Below are 12914 nucleotides of genomic sequence, written 5' to 3'. Positions count from 1 at the left end.
ATCCTGGTCAGAGGTCATCAGGTTGGGCAAAGCTTAACATAAAAACAAAACAACGCCCGATTTAACGACTAGTTTATCCCCCTGCCGGCCCGTGATTAGCCAGTTCAATTGATCGAAAGGGCAGGGACCCTAATCATATTCTATGCTCCATGATTGCATTTAAACAAACTGGACTCTCTCACCCTGCTTGTTGCTGGTGGGGAAGCCAAGGGAGCAGGGTGCACGAAAAGGGGCCAAGGTAAGGCAAGGAGATTAATTAACTCGATTAATTTACATTAGCGTTATAGCGAGTATAATAGCAGACTATAAGTCAGTTACAAGCAGAAGAGAAAAGAAAAGAAAAAAGAAGTGAGCTATAGATTTCTATAGTCAGCTGTAGCATAGACTCCAATATATTATATGTGTACGAGAGGTGAGACTTTATATTAATGGTGTAGTATATAATTATAGGTAAATATTATATAAATAAGTTATTAAATTTGCTATAAATGAATTAAAATTAGTAGTAGTTGGCTATAGTATTAAACTTGCTCTTACTGGTAAACAGCCAAGCTGAGCAGCCTCCGCCCCTCTCGTGCATCAGGTTGGACTCTTCGACGCACCGCTAAAAAAAAAAACTGTCTTGGTTGATCCGGCCATATATCGTACGAGTAACGCTAGTAGAAACATTATACTATGGTGGTGCCGGTTGTCTCCTGATAATCGCCAACAGCCAAAGATTCCTCCACTTATTCCATCCTGATCCCGTGCTTAATTTTATAGTATAATCGCCACTTTGCTTAATGAGTGCGCCCAGAAAAGTTGTTGCTAATAACAAGCTGTGTTTGCAGGTTTCGTTCGCCTTGTATATGGCGAGGATCTGTTTTTACAGTACTCATTTTTTATCATTGCATTTTTTAAATTATTAAATAATACGTTTCGTATGAAAAATATCTATATAAATGATGCTCCTGCATTAAAAAATCAAATATATTTATTTTATAAGTTTTAATAATTAATAATCATTAATCAAATGCTAATCATATTTCTCGTTTTTTATAAAACCAATCAGCCAAAACTATGTGTCGAAAAGAACACATCCTTATAGTACCCTGGAATTGCATACGGTTTGTTTCACGAGACAATAAGGGTTCAATCCACACTCACTCCGGTGTGTGCTAATGAAGAGTCAAACATCTACTCTGTATCCTAAAATTGATCAACCTCTACTATGTGTCCTGCGTTTGTGTTTTTTTTACATATAAAAAGTGTCCATTCTAGACATTTTTTATTTAAATGTCCTAAAATTGATCATTAGTTATAAAACTAGGATATATTGAACTTTAGACTATTAAAATGTTCGCTTTCTCTCCAAGAACCTAAATCGGATGGTTTTACACTACGGCCATGTCTAGTTCACATCAAACTTTCTCCCAACTCCTAACTTTCCATCACATCACATCACATCCAAAACTTTTCTACACACATAAACTCATAATTTTTTTTCCAAACTCAAACTTTCCCCAAACTTATTCCCAATTTCAGGAACTAAACACAACATATGTCACCAGAGCAACAACACACTATTGGTGAATTATTTTGAAGTAAGCATACAAGTATAAAAGCCAAATGGATGGAACAAGTTGATACATTTGATATGGTTGTGGCTTGATATATATAAAGCATTTTTTTTATTTTTTACTTAAAAAAATTGTGATGTAAAATTAGGATATTTCAATGTAAACATTATAATTTGTCATATGATATGATTTACCTTCATATTTTCCCCCTATGAAGTTTGCTCTAGCACCAGCTGTAGAAAGGTCCCCTTCAATAGTCGAATGGCCAGCCCATGGTGTAAGATCTATCTTCCCAGCATACCCCAATACTTGGTAGCTTGCTAGAAATAAAAAAGAAAATGCAATAAGCATAAATAGCTAGATGCTTCTGTGTCCTTGTCGATTGTCATGTCTATTTAGAAACACTTGAATCTTAAAACAAACCTTTAAATACTAGATGAGACAAATCCGGCTATAAACATACCACTAACTTGACTAAAAGATTTGGTCTCCTGGGATGTGTGCCTGAGAAGCTACAAAGCCGCCATTTACAGAATTGTGAATGGCATCAGAAACATTGCACGACAAGTAGTTACGCTCAACAAATAGCATAGTATTTGGGCGTAGGGCGCATTAGTTATGATAGGAAGAAAATCCAATATGTTCACGAGGAGGAGAAATAAATGGAGGACAAAAGAACCATTTCACCTATTCATTATTTTTATCAAAGGTGTCTGAAACAATGCATTAAAAAAATGGAGAATAGACTGCAGATTGAAAAAGGCCTCATCCTGAAACACTTCTACACTTGAGCTACTACAAGTCTATTACTACAGTATATATCATTTGCACTCTAATTAACTATCCTAATCATTACCTTTTTTTCCATCGATTTAATAATCATTAGATGCTCAGCATAATATCCATGCAAATCAACAAAAGGATATAAGGGAGAACCCACCAAAAGGGCAACATTTATTCCTAGTGCATGAAGTGCAATCTACCTGAATAATCTAACTGAATATATAGCTCGAGCTAAACGATATCCTAGTCAAAGCATTCTAGGCGTCGACAGGTAAACAACTGGCCTGTTACTAGGCATTTAAACTACTGTGGAGGATAAGATGCTATGCTTAACCAACCCACACCCCCACAATGGCACATAATTATACTTGCTTTGCTCATAAGCTAAGGGGAAGAAAAGGCAGAGTGGTGCATTGTTAACATAGGCATTGCCAGCTAAGCGTGACCTAATCATAGACAGATCACAGATCATATCAACCCGGATCGAATTGTTGGTGGGTTTATAACCCAAAGCTGATTTTGAATTTTTAGAATTTGACTACAGGGTTTTTTCTGGGATCTATTCTCTTGACTGGATCTCTTATCATTGTGATACTAGAATACGTAAAATCTACCTAAGATTCTCTTAAAAAACCAGAGTTTTGTTAAAAAATAAAGATGTCATACAACCTCCGTTTTTAATAGACGACATGGTTGATTTTTAACATACGTTTAATCATTCGTTTTATTAAAATTTTTAATATAAATATATAACATATAAACCATGCTTAAAGTATTTTGAGTAGTAAAATAACTAACAACAAAATAAATTATAATTACGTAAATTTCTTGAATGAGACGAATGATCAAACCTATGACAAAAAATTAACGGCGTGATATATATTGAAAAATGGAGGTGGTATGTTTTTACGTGTGCTGGAGTCGATCAGCTTTGTGGCTGCGTTTGTCTGCACGCTTATCTTTCGGCAAATCAATATGTGGAGCCCCTTGTTGGCATATCTTTTGTCTCAGGTTATTATAACAACAGGGTTACAATCCATTATCCTATTTAACATAATTTTGCTCTGTTTGGTAAAAACAAAATCAAAATCGTTTTGTATTATGATTCAGCGCTGAAACGAGCAGTGTTATCATCAGCACTCGGCACTCATCCGTTTGTTTCTCTAATGCAGGTGCAAAAAAGGAAAAAAAAAAAGGCAGTGAAGGAAGCAGTAGCTTTACCTTGTCGATCGTATACCGGTGTGGCTGGACCGAGTGCCGAGCGCTATTGTGGCTTTCAAGGGTTCGGCCCAGCGATCGCGTGAGGATGAAAGCCCACAAAGTTTGACGTAGAGATAGATTTCCTTTCTGACGGCCCAATCCAATCCGTCAAGCCCAGTTTAGCAATTCTATTGTTAAGAGTGGATGAATAATTTGTTAGGATCTGTTTAGCTTTCTGGGATAAGGTGAAATTGACGTAACAGAGCACAATATTTATTCCACGTCATCGGGTTTGCTCGATCACTTCGGATGGCCCACCGACCCTCGCCAAAATATCTTTGCATCTTCAGAATTCTCTCTCCAGATTTACATCTAGTTGGTCCCGCTTCAGAAAGTGAAACTGTTAGGTGTACCCGCTACTTCGAGATATTATAGTATAGTACCGCTATATCATTCTTAAATTAGTATTCTCTCCGTTAAAAAAATACAGCAACTTGAAAATAAATGTGATGCATCGTAATACAGTGATATAAATATTATTCTATCCAAATTTATTCTACTAAGATGTTTGGGAACGAGTACTAAATTTCATAGTTCGTTTAGTAAATTGGATTGAAAAAAAATCTTACTTTATCCGTCCCAAAATATAAGAAGTTATAGAGGTGGACACAGTTATTAAGAAAGTAGGTATAAGTGAGTGGTGGAGGGTAGTGATTGGACGAGTAGTGCAAATAGGTGGGAAAAGTGAATGGTGGAAGATTGTAATTGGTTGGGAAGAGAATGTTGCGAAAAAAATGTTATATTTTGTGACAAATCCTAAGAGCTAAAAGTTGTTATATTTTGGAACGAATGGAGTACTTATTAAAGGGTAAAATTTGATTCTAGTTATCTATTCTGTTCACTCTGTTTTATTTATTATATTTTATTTTAAAAGTCCACTCATTTCTTTATCCCAGTTCCACTGTTCATAAACCATTTGCTAAACAACCAGGACTTACGATGATCATAATCTGTTATTCTAAAAGTAAACTCTATACAAATAATGGTTCTAGATTATAGATATGGAGACACATAGCTTTTATCATTTATTTTCATGCATATAGTTCTCTATGTATATTTTTTTATTCGATCTTGTTATGCTGAACATTGTCACATGTTAGTATATCAAAAAGTAGTTATACGTCTCACATTATTTACATTTGATATTATGTAGTTTCTAAAAGATGATTGATAGGCACCATAAATAATTTTTTTTCGGAGTGAGATTAGCTGATTTCTTATGGTGAACCAACCTAACCAAGTTTAAGCTCTAAACTAGATAAGTATGCTCCCATTTACAGTTAATTATTCTTAATATTAGAGATGCCCATAGCGATAGTGGGCCTATTTGGTTCTCTACCTACCAATTAATTGGTAGTGCCAAAATCTAGACAAATTTTGGCACTACCAATTTTTTTGGTAGGGCAAAGTTAGCTAGTCTATATTTGGTTTAATATTAATATAAAACCAAAATTTAGTATGAGAGTGAAGAAGAATCTAGAATGTAGCCAAATTGAGCGTGTGCACTACCAATTGTTTGGATTCAAGACAAACTAGTATGTCACGTTTTGGCTTCAATACAAAACGGCCCAGTGTGCGTATTGTAAGCGCCAACATTTGTACCGTGTTTCTATGAAGCTCTCTTTTCTTTTCTGTATGTTTGTACCTAGAAAAAAGGTGATTTTTTTTACCATCATATTTGTGATTTACTACTCCATTTTAACTGGCTTTTAGCCAGCTCAGTGTTGGTTCCCAGCTCACTTTGATCCGGGGTGCGTGTAACATTTTACTTCCTCATGGGCGGCAACTATGCTTTTCCTTTAGCAAATCTCAGCATCAGAATCGGCATCATCAGCTATCATATCACCATCTCACCCCCCCCCCCCTCAAAAATTCTCCAAAATTACAATTCGGTCCAACCAACGAACCGAATCTCCCAGAACAACACAGACCCATCCCCCCTCCACGTGCAGGACCTTGACATGATTCAGTAACAACCCAGGTCTCTATCTGCAAAATAGCCCTATAAATTTAATCGTAGAACAACCTCTCTTAAATTCCAAAGCCGTCGCACCAAAAAAAAAAAAAGGTGAAAAAAAAAAAGCCTTCGCATCTAGCGCCGCCTCTCTCCACCTCCCTCGTTTCGATCTAGCTCGCCGGCGGCGATGTCGCAGCCGGCGGCGGTGGCCGCTGGGGCGGCGGCGGGGCAGCAGCCGCAGGGCCGGGCGCAGGCGGCGAGGCAGGCGGGCGGCGGACTGGGGCAGACCATCGCCGGGATCGTGCGGATGGCCGTGTTCTGGTACTTCGCCGCCAAGTTCTTCGGCCCGAAGCGGCCCCCGGCGGAGCCGGGCATGCTCATGTCCAACCTCTTCCAGAAGGGAGAGCCGCTGGTGAGAACGCGCTCACTGCATACGCGAGATTGATTTTAGTGGGGGAGAAGCGTCTTAGGTTTCATGTGCGGGTTTGTTTGTTTGTATGGCAGTGAAGGGGCGGGGAATTTTCGGTTTTAGGGTTTTTAGGAGATTTTGGTTGTTGTGATCTTTTTTTTTTCTTTTTTTTTGGGGGGGGGGGGGGGGGGGTAATTGTTGCTTTAGTCGGGTACTGAACTTTAGTCGGTTTGATGCGAGAATTTTGGGGTTTGGGTGCGTGCTGGATGCTTTCGAACAACTAGATCATGCAAAGGTATTTGTTTTTTTAGCATTGCTGGATACTGATATGTTGGGAAAAGGAGGCCATGATCTTGTTTTTGTTAGATGTTATGATCGGGATTAAGTTTGACATCGGAAGCCAGTTTCAGCCTTTGAGCGTAGTTTTTTTCTTTCAAGAATTGAAGTATACAATGTAAAAAGTGTATATATTGAGTGTACAATATACTGGATGCTGCACAATTTAGATCTGTATGTAGATCACGTGAAGATGTTTGGTGTTTAATTCTCTTGCTGTATATGGTGCTTAGTGTTTAAATTCTCTTGCTGTCCATGGTATTAGTAGGATATTGACTTTTGATTTGTTTGTCATATAGCTCGGAATGTCACAGTATTGCATTGATAAAAAAAACAACTGTTAAGATCAGTGAGGTAGACAGTTTGGACGTGTGGTCTGAATGAAGCTGGCCATGTGATATATCCAGTACATGGCCAATCATTTGGTTTAGATCAAAATTGACTTTATGGTGTTTACAGTAGGCTTGTAGGAATAGCTCATCGAAGTAACTACTGTGCATTTTTTTTTTTTGCGGGGAACATATTAATTCAAGATAATAATCAAATGAGTGGAGACAGTTGGATTTTTATGTTTTATGTGGCAGAACTTCTTTTAAATTCTTTCATAGTTTCACTGTTTTTCCTCTGCTTACCGTTGGTTTAATGTATGGTGGCTGTATTGCTGTAGGATATGTGGATGTATTTATCAGAAAATGAGAAATTCAATGACTTCAGTAATGAGGATGCACTCGTCTGGCATGAGGCAAACATACCATATGCAGTCTGGGGACCTACCAGTACGAGAACGCACACATTGACATACTATCCTTCGGAGGTATGATACTAGCCGTTGTGATCTTGTAGACTTGCATTTTATTGACCTATAATTTTGAAAATTGGTATGTTTCTGCCTAGGCTATCAAGAACAATGGTTCTTTGTATGCTCATGTTTATTTTGCCCGCTCGGGTTACCCTGTGGATCCTACTGATCCTGAATATGAGCAAAGTTCTGCATTTGGCAGGACACACCGTAAGTATTGTTTTTCCATCTTAGAAACCTCTTTTTATATAATCAATCTCTTATTTAATGAATCTCATTGCCTAACCACGTAATACCTGTTTAGCTGTTGTGGCTTACTTGCGAAAACCAAAAGATGGTAAAAAGAAGAGCTTGCTGGGAGATTCAAGTGAATCTAATGAACAACCACCACCTAAGGTTCTCATTCCCATTCTTTGTTAACATATGATGAGCAGATTTTGGAATTGATTTTCTGCAGATGTAGCAAATAAAACAACATCTTGATTTTCTGCAGGAGAATAAAGATTCTGTAGACAAAGATGAGGGCCCAGTTGAATATATTTCTTATTGGAAACCAAATGTAACAATAAATCTTGTTGACGACTTCACACGGTACGCAAAGATCAAAATGGCATGAAGTTCTACTGTATCAGACCTATGACATTCCTATTTTTTAAATACAGTTAATTGGATTGGTTCAGTGATATGCACTCCAATGTTTAATGTTGGTACAAATAATTTGTTAGCTGAATTTAGAGTTAAGATATTCTACGATCCAATTTGATCGTCTCTTTCTGGGATGAGGGAGAAGGGTCAGGCAATATAATTACTCTCTCCATGAATCACCCTTAACCCAAAAACCAAGAAATAATTAATATCTTATTGCTATCATGAATCACCCCAATTAATACAATACATGCAACCAATAGAATTAAAGATCTTGTGAGTATAGGATTTAAAATAATAATAATTTAGGGAAGAGAATGTGCTAATTAATTACATGCATGCATGCACGCCCTATATTATGAAACCACTTTAAAAAGTAGTTGTGCCCTATATTTTGGAATGGAGGGAGTAGTAAATTTGAAACAACCAAATCCCATTGGCATTTTCGTCATGTGTGGTGATTCATATTTTACAGCATAGGCATGCTTTATACATGCTATATCTTCCATTTCCAATTCTAGGCTTCAATTATTTGTTGATGTTCATCATTTCTATGAATTATGAATGATATTTTTCCACTTCATATTTTGCAGGTATCCACACAATAATGTTCCACCCAATGTTGCTCCATGTATCCTGTTAACTGTTACCATTAGTAATGTGTTATATGTTCTTCTTTGTTCAAAATAATTTTGAGTATAATGCATCCGTAATCAGTCAAAATTGTGTTTCCTTTACAATAGAAATACAGATTTGAATGTTGATCCATCTTCAAACAACTACTACCCAACTGTATTCTTCAATGAGTTTTGGCTACTGAGAGATAAATTGATAGCACTCAATGAGACTGTGGAGGAACTGCCTTTGAACCTTGAAGTTGGTCCTATTAGCATGACCAAGTGGCAAATATTTCTTCAGATGGAGCAGTCCTTCCAAGTTCATCGCAGTTATGGAAGTATGCTTGAAGGGGAGGCTGATGAGCTCAAGGTACATGCAGATATCCTCAATTATAAATTTGTATCTATCCACATACACACATTTTGTTTATATATACCTTCTATGCTCTGTGACCACCCTTACAGTACCTGCTTTATCTTGCTGAGATTCCACTAGTATACTACATATGCACCTCTATTTCATATTCTTTAGAGCCTTATAGATGGTTACTTTTGTGATATTATTAGTATGTTGATTGAATGATATTGTTACAAGTTTCCATCTTCCTTGGATGGTTTTGATTACTCATTGAGCTGACCCTCGACTCCTTTTTGTTATTTGCAGAGAGTTTTCCTTGAAGGAAATCCATACTTTTTGGGATTGACCATGATTGTTTCTCTGTTCCACTCTCTGTTTGATTTTTTGGCTTTCAAAAATGGTACGTACATTGCATAGTTACATATTACCATGTATATGGTAACCATAAGTATTTTATCCAAAAGTAACTCCATTTACATTTGATGATATTCTTGTGCCATTGCTTAGATATTCAATTCTGGAATAAGAACAAGTCCATGGAAGGTCTATCAGCAAAATCCGTGGTTCTGAACTTTGTATGCCAGCTGATTATTTTCCTCTACCTGCTCGACAATGAGACTTCATGGATGATCCTTGGTAGCTCTGGAATTGGTGTTTGCATTGAATTTTGGAAGATTGGAAAAGCAATGCATGTCGAGGTAGGCCATTTAAGATATGGTTCTCTATCCTTTATGGTCATTTTGTCACTTAGTTCTGTTATTCTTAATATTTTTCAGTCAGATATAATTGTATGAATGGAACCCATCTTATGCTTAAAAGTGAAAGTAATAAAATGTATAAATGGAACTGATAGATCTAGTGATCTTCACCTGAAAAGTTGTATTTATAGCACTGAATAAAGCACTGGTATTTTTAATGGATAAAGCATTAGTATATTGAGATAACAAAGATCTCATGATTATTGTGGATTTTTCTCTGATTACTCCATTTTGAATATTGGATTTAACTTTGTTTTGTGCATTTGCCAATTCTGTTCATGAAGTCCAATGTATTGGTGATTTTAGTCAACTCAAAATCAGCCCTTTATTTTTATGGCTTTTCTTGTTACGTCAAACCATTAATTTTTGGTACTAGGTATAGTCTATGGCAAGATATTTTTTCGTCATACATAATTGTGTTTGTGTCTATATAGCGTGATTGCATCCATCTTTTGAGCTCAATGATGTAGAAATCTTTGCATCAGTTCTGATGTTTTCTTTGATCAATTTGTCACAACTCTTCACTCCTGTTCAGATCGATAGAAGTGGAAAGATTCCCATGTTGAGGTTCCGGGACCGTGAATCATATGCACAGAATAAGACAAAGGAGTATGACGCAATTGCAATGAAGTATCTTACATATGTACTTCTCTTCCTTGTGTTCTGTTTCTCCATCTATTCCCTTAAGTATGAGAAACACAAGAGCTGGTACTCATGGATACTCTCTTCTCTCACAAGTTGTGTGTACATGTTTGGTAAGTAATTACTTTCTAGTTCTCTCTGTGATCTACTAGACAAATTAGCAATGGATTTTAATGCATGTCTTTGCACTCTTCAGGTTTCATCATGATGTGCCCACAACTATTCATCAACTACAAGCTGAAGTCTGTTGCTCATATGCCATGGAGGCAAATGACCTACAAGTTCCTCAACACCATAATTGATGACCTTTTCGCATTTGTGATCAAAATGCCGATGCTGCATCGTCTCTCAGTTTTCAGAGATGGTAACTACCACTGTTTACTAGAGTATTTGGCCATACCATTCTCGTGCCTTCGATTATAGGTTCTTGACCAACTACTCTGATTGCCATGTGCAGATGTTATCTTCTTGATATACCTCTACCAGAGATGGGTGTACCCAGTTGACAAGAAGCGCGTCAACGAGTACGGCTTCGGTGGGGAAGACGAGCCACAAGCTCCCCAGACATTGGAAGGGAGCGATCCAGCAGCTGCATCCCAGCAAGCCGGGGCTGAGGCGGAGGCCGAGACGAGCACGGAGGACAAGAAGACGAAGTGAGCCCCTCCTGCTCTGCACCTCCAGATCATCCAACCACAGAACACATCTCGGCTGCCACCGGGCGTAAATTTTCTGTGCCGAGCTTGGAACGCTGGACTCGCCTCACCCGTCGCTGAATGCTGCTGACCATAAGAGATTGTAGTAACAGGCTTTGAGTGGGCGCATCGACGAACACACATACACTTGCCCAATCTATGGACGGGCAACATCGTCAAACATAGTCGCCACTATTTCCCAGTTTGTCTTAATCTTTTTTTAGGTAACAACAACCACCACCATTACCAGAGACGCGTATTTTATTGGTTTATGTATAAGTTTTGCATTGGCTGAAAAAAAAGTGTTCGTTTATTGATCCGTCATCTGACATTTTGTTAAATGTACTAATGTAGTCATTTTTTGAACGGCTAGATTTCTCGCGGCCTTGATAAACCTAATCTTAGCCTTGCTGGCCTTTTATAAACCTAATCTTGGCCTTGCTGACATCGGTCTACTGTCCATGTGGCGTTAAACCGTTAATCATGCCGCGGCCACCATAGAGCCACTGCTTCCCCGGCCCATTTACTATACTTGGCTGTCGCTCCAAATCCTAATTTGGTGGTGCCGCCACCATCCTCCGTCGTTAGAGAGGACGCCATTGCCTAGGGCGCACCTTCATCTTCAGAGAAGACACCATTATCCTCATTGCCAAGGAGGACTAGAGTCCATTTCATTGTCAGAGAAGACACCATTATCCTCTGCCACATCTTCATTGTCAAAGAAGACACCATTGTCAAGTAGGACTAGAGCATAAATGTCACCCCGACACCTCCGCCCTATTGCCCTCTATCTCCATTGTTATCGAGACCTTTCGTACAGCTATCTTCCTCTGCCTCTGGTGGTTTCTGTCGCTAGATTTATCACAACGCCTTTGGTGGTTTCTGTCGCTAGATTCATCACAACCTCCAGCGTCATCGAGACCCACCGTACAACTATCTTCCTCTGCCTCATGATTTCTGTCGCTAGATTTATCACAATCTCCATGGTCCATTGCCTCCTAACTACTTAATTACGAGCTCTCCCTATCATCAACCCGTCCCACCGATCTCCTCTCCCATGGATGAGGTGGTGCCACCGACTCCTCGCAGCCCCATCACATCCATCCCTCTAAAACGGGGAACACCTCCCACTTTTTGTCCTGAAACCTAACCACTCTAAGAGCTCACCGAAGCTAGAAAAATAGGTCGTGAATCATGAATCATGACGCGGATCTATAGGTCAGAAATTCAATGATTTCCCCCAAGATCTGTTTAGTGATGTATAGCATTTCCAAATGAAAAAAAATCACTATAGTGATCAAGGCATGCATTGTGGCTCTCGGTTTTGTCACTAAGTGCCCATGGCAAGGGCACATCTAGCCTGTGGTAGGAGGTATGGGTTAGAAACCTATACCTACAGCACTCAAAACGATGAAATGGATTATCGTATAATTAATTATGTAATAGTATATTTTTTAAAAAAATAGAGTAATACGATTTTGAAAGCATCTTTTCTACATATATAGTTTTTTAAAAAAACACACCGCTTAACCGTTTAAAAAAAACATACACATAGAAAATGAGGGAGAAGTAATTGTGGGAATCTGGACAAAAGCCCTGGCTGCCATGGCACGTCGAATTGTTGAGCCTCGTAGGTGTTGACGAGGGCGGCCGACGCGGCCGGTGGCCCTCGGTGGAGGCGGAGAGACGACGTCGCCTTCCTTGCCGGGAGGGTGGCCGACCTCCCACCCGCCTCCGCCGCTGATACCCTTCCTCCCCTCCCCTCCCCTCCATCGTACTACGTCGATCTCGCTCGATCCACGGCCACTACCACCGCATCCACCACAACACGACCCAATTCTGCTTCTCTTCCTGTCAGGATGTGCATCACCATCGTCATCATCATCGTCATCATCATCAGTAGCTATATAGTAGTAGCTGCTAATCCTTTAATCTTATTCACCTGCATGCCTGTATCTCTTCTTTGTCGTGTAGTTTTCGTGGGAAGAAAAAAAAAAGAAGAAGATCGTCCTAGTTGGCAACTAATGTCATGTCATAGTACAACGTTGCCAGCGATCAGCAGTAAGCGACAAGACATGTTGGCCCTGGCCAGTACAGGC

The 12914-nt window shown here is 38.9% G+C and overlaps 1 protein-coding gene across 1 annotated transcript; it reads left to right on the top strand.

Annotated features, from left to right (window-relative positions):
* Positions 1 to 5652: 5652 nt before the first annotated feature.
* On the top strand, positions 5653 to 11139 carry LOC127771159 (uncharacterized). Its single transcript, XM_052296996.1, has 12 exons — positions 5653 to 5971; positions 6972 to 7118; positions 7199 to 7313; positions 7408 to 7499; positions 7597 to 7694; positions 8342 to 8379; positions 8500 to 8735; positions 9030 to 9123; positions 9231 to 9421; positions 10017 to 10236; positions 10320 to 10487; positions 10581 to 11139. Exons 1-12 carry the CDS (start codon positions 5747 to 5749, stop codon positions 10778 to 10780), a joined length of 1824 nt encoding a protein of 607 aa, XP_052152956.1. The 5' UTR covers positions 5653 to 5746; the 3' UTR covers positions 10781 to 11139.
* Positions 11140 to 12914: the final 1775 nt, after the last annotated feature.

Source organism: Oryza glaberrima, chromosome 4 (assembly GCF_000147395.1).
Source record: "Oryza glaberrima chromosome 4, OglaRS2, whole genome shotgun sequence".
Classification (NCBI taxonomy): Eukaryota; Viridiplantae; Streptophyta; class Magnoliopsida; order Poales; family Poaceae; genus Oryza; species Oryza glaberrima.
The sequence above is the reverse complement of the archived record's forward strand: the minus strand, read 5'-3'. Positions and strand labels throughout refer to the sequence as shown.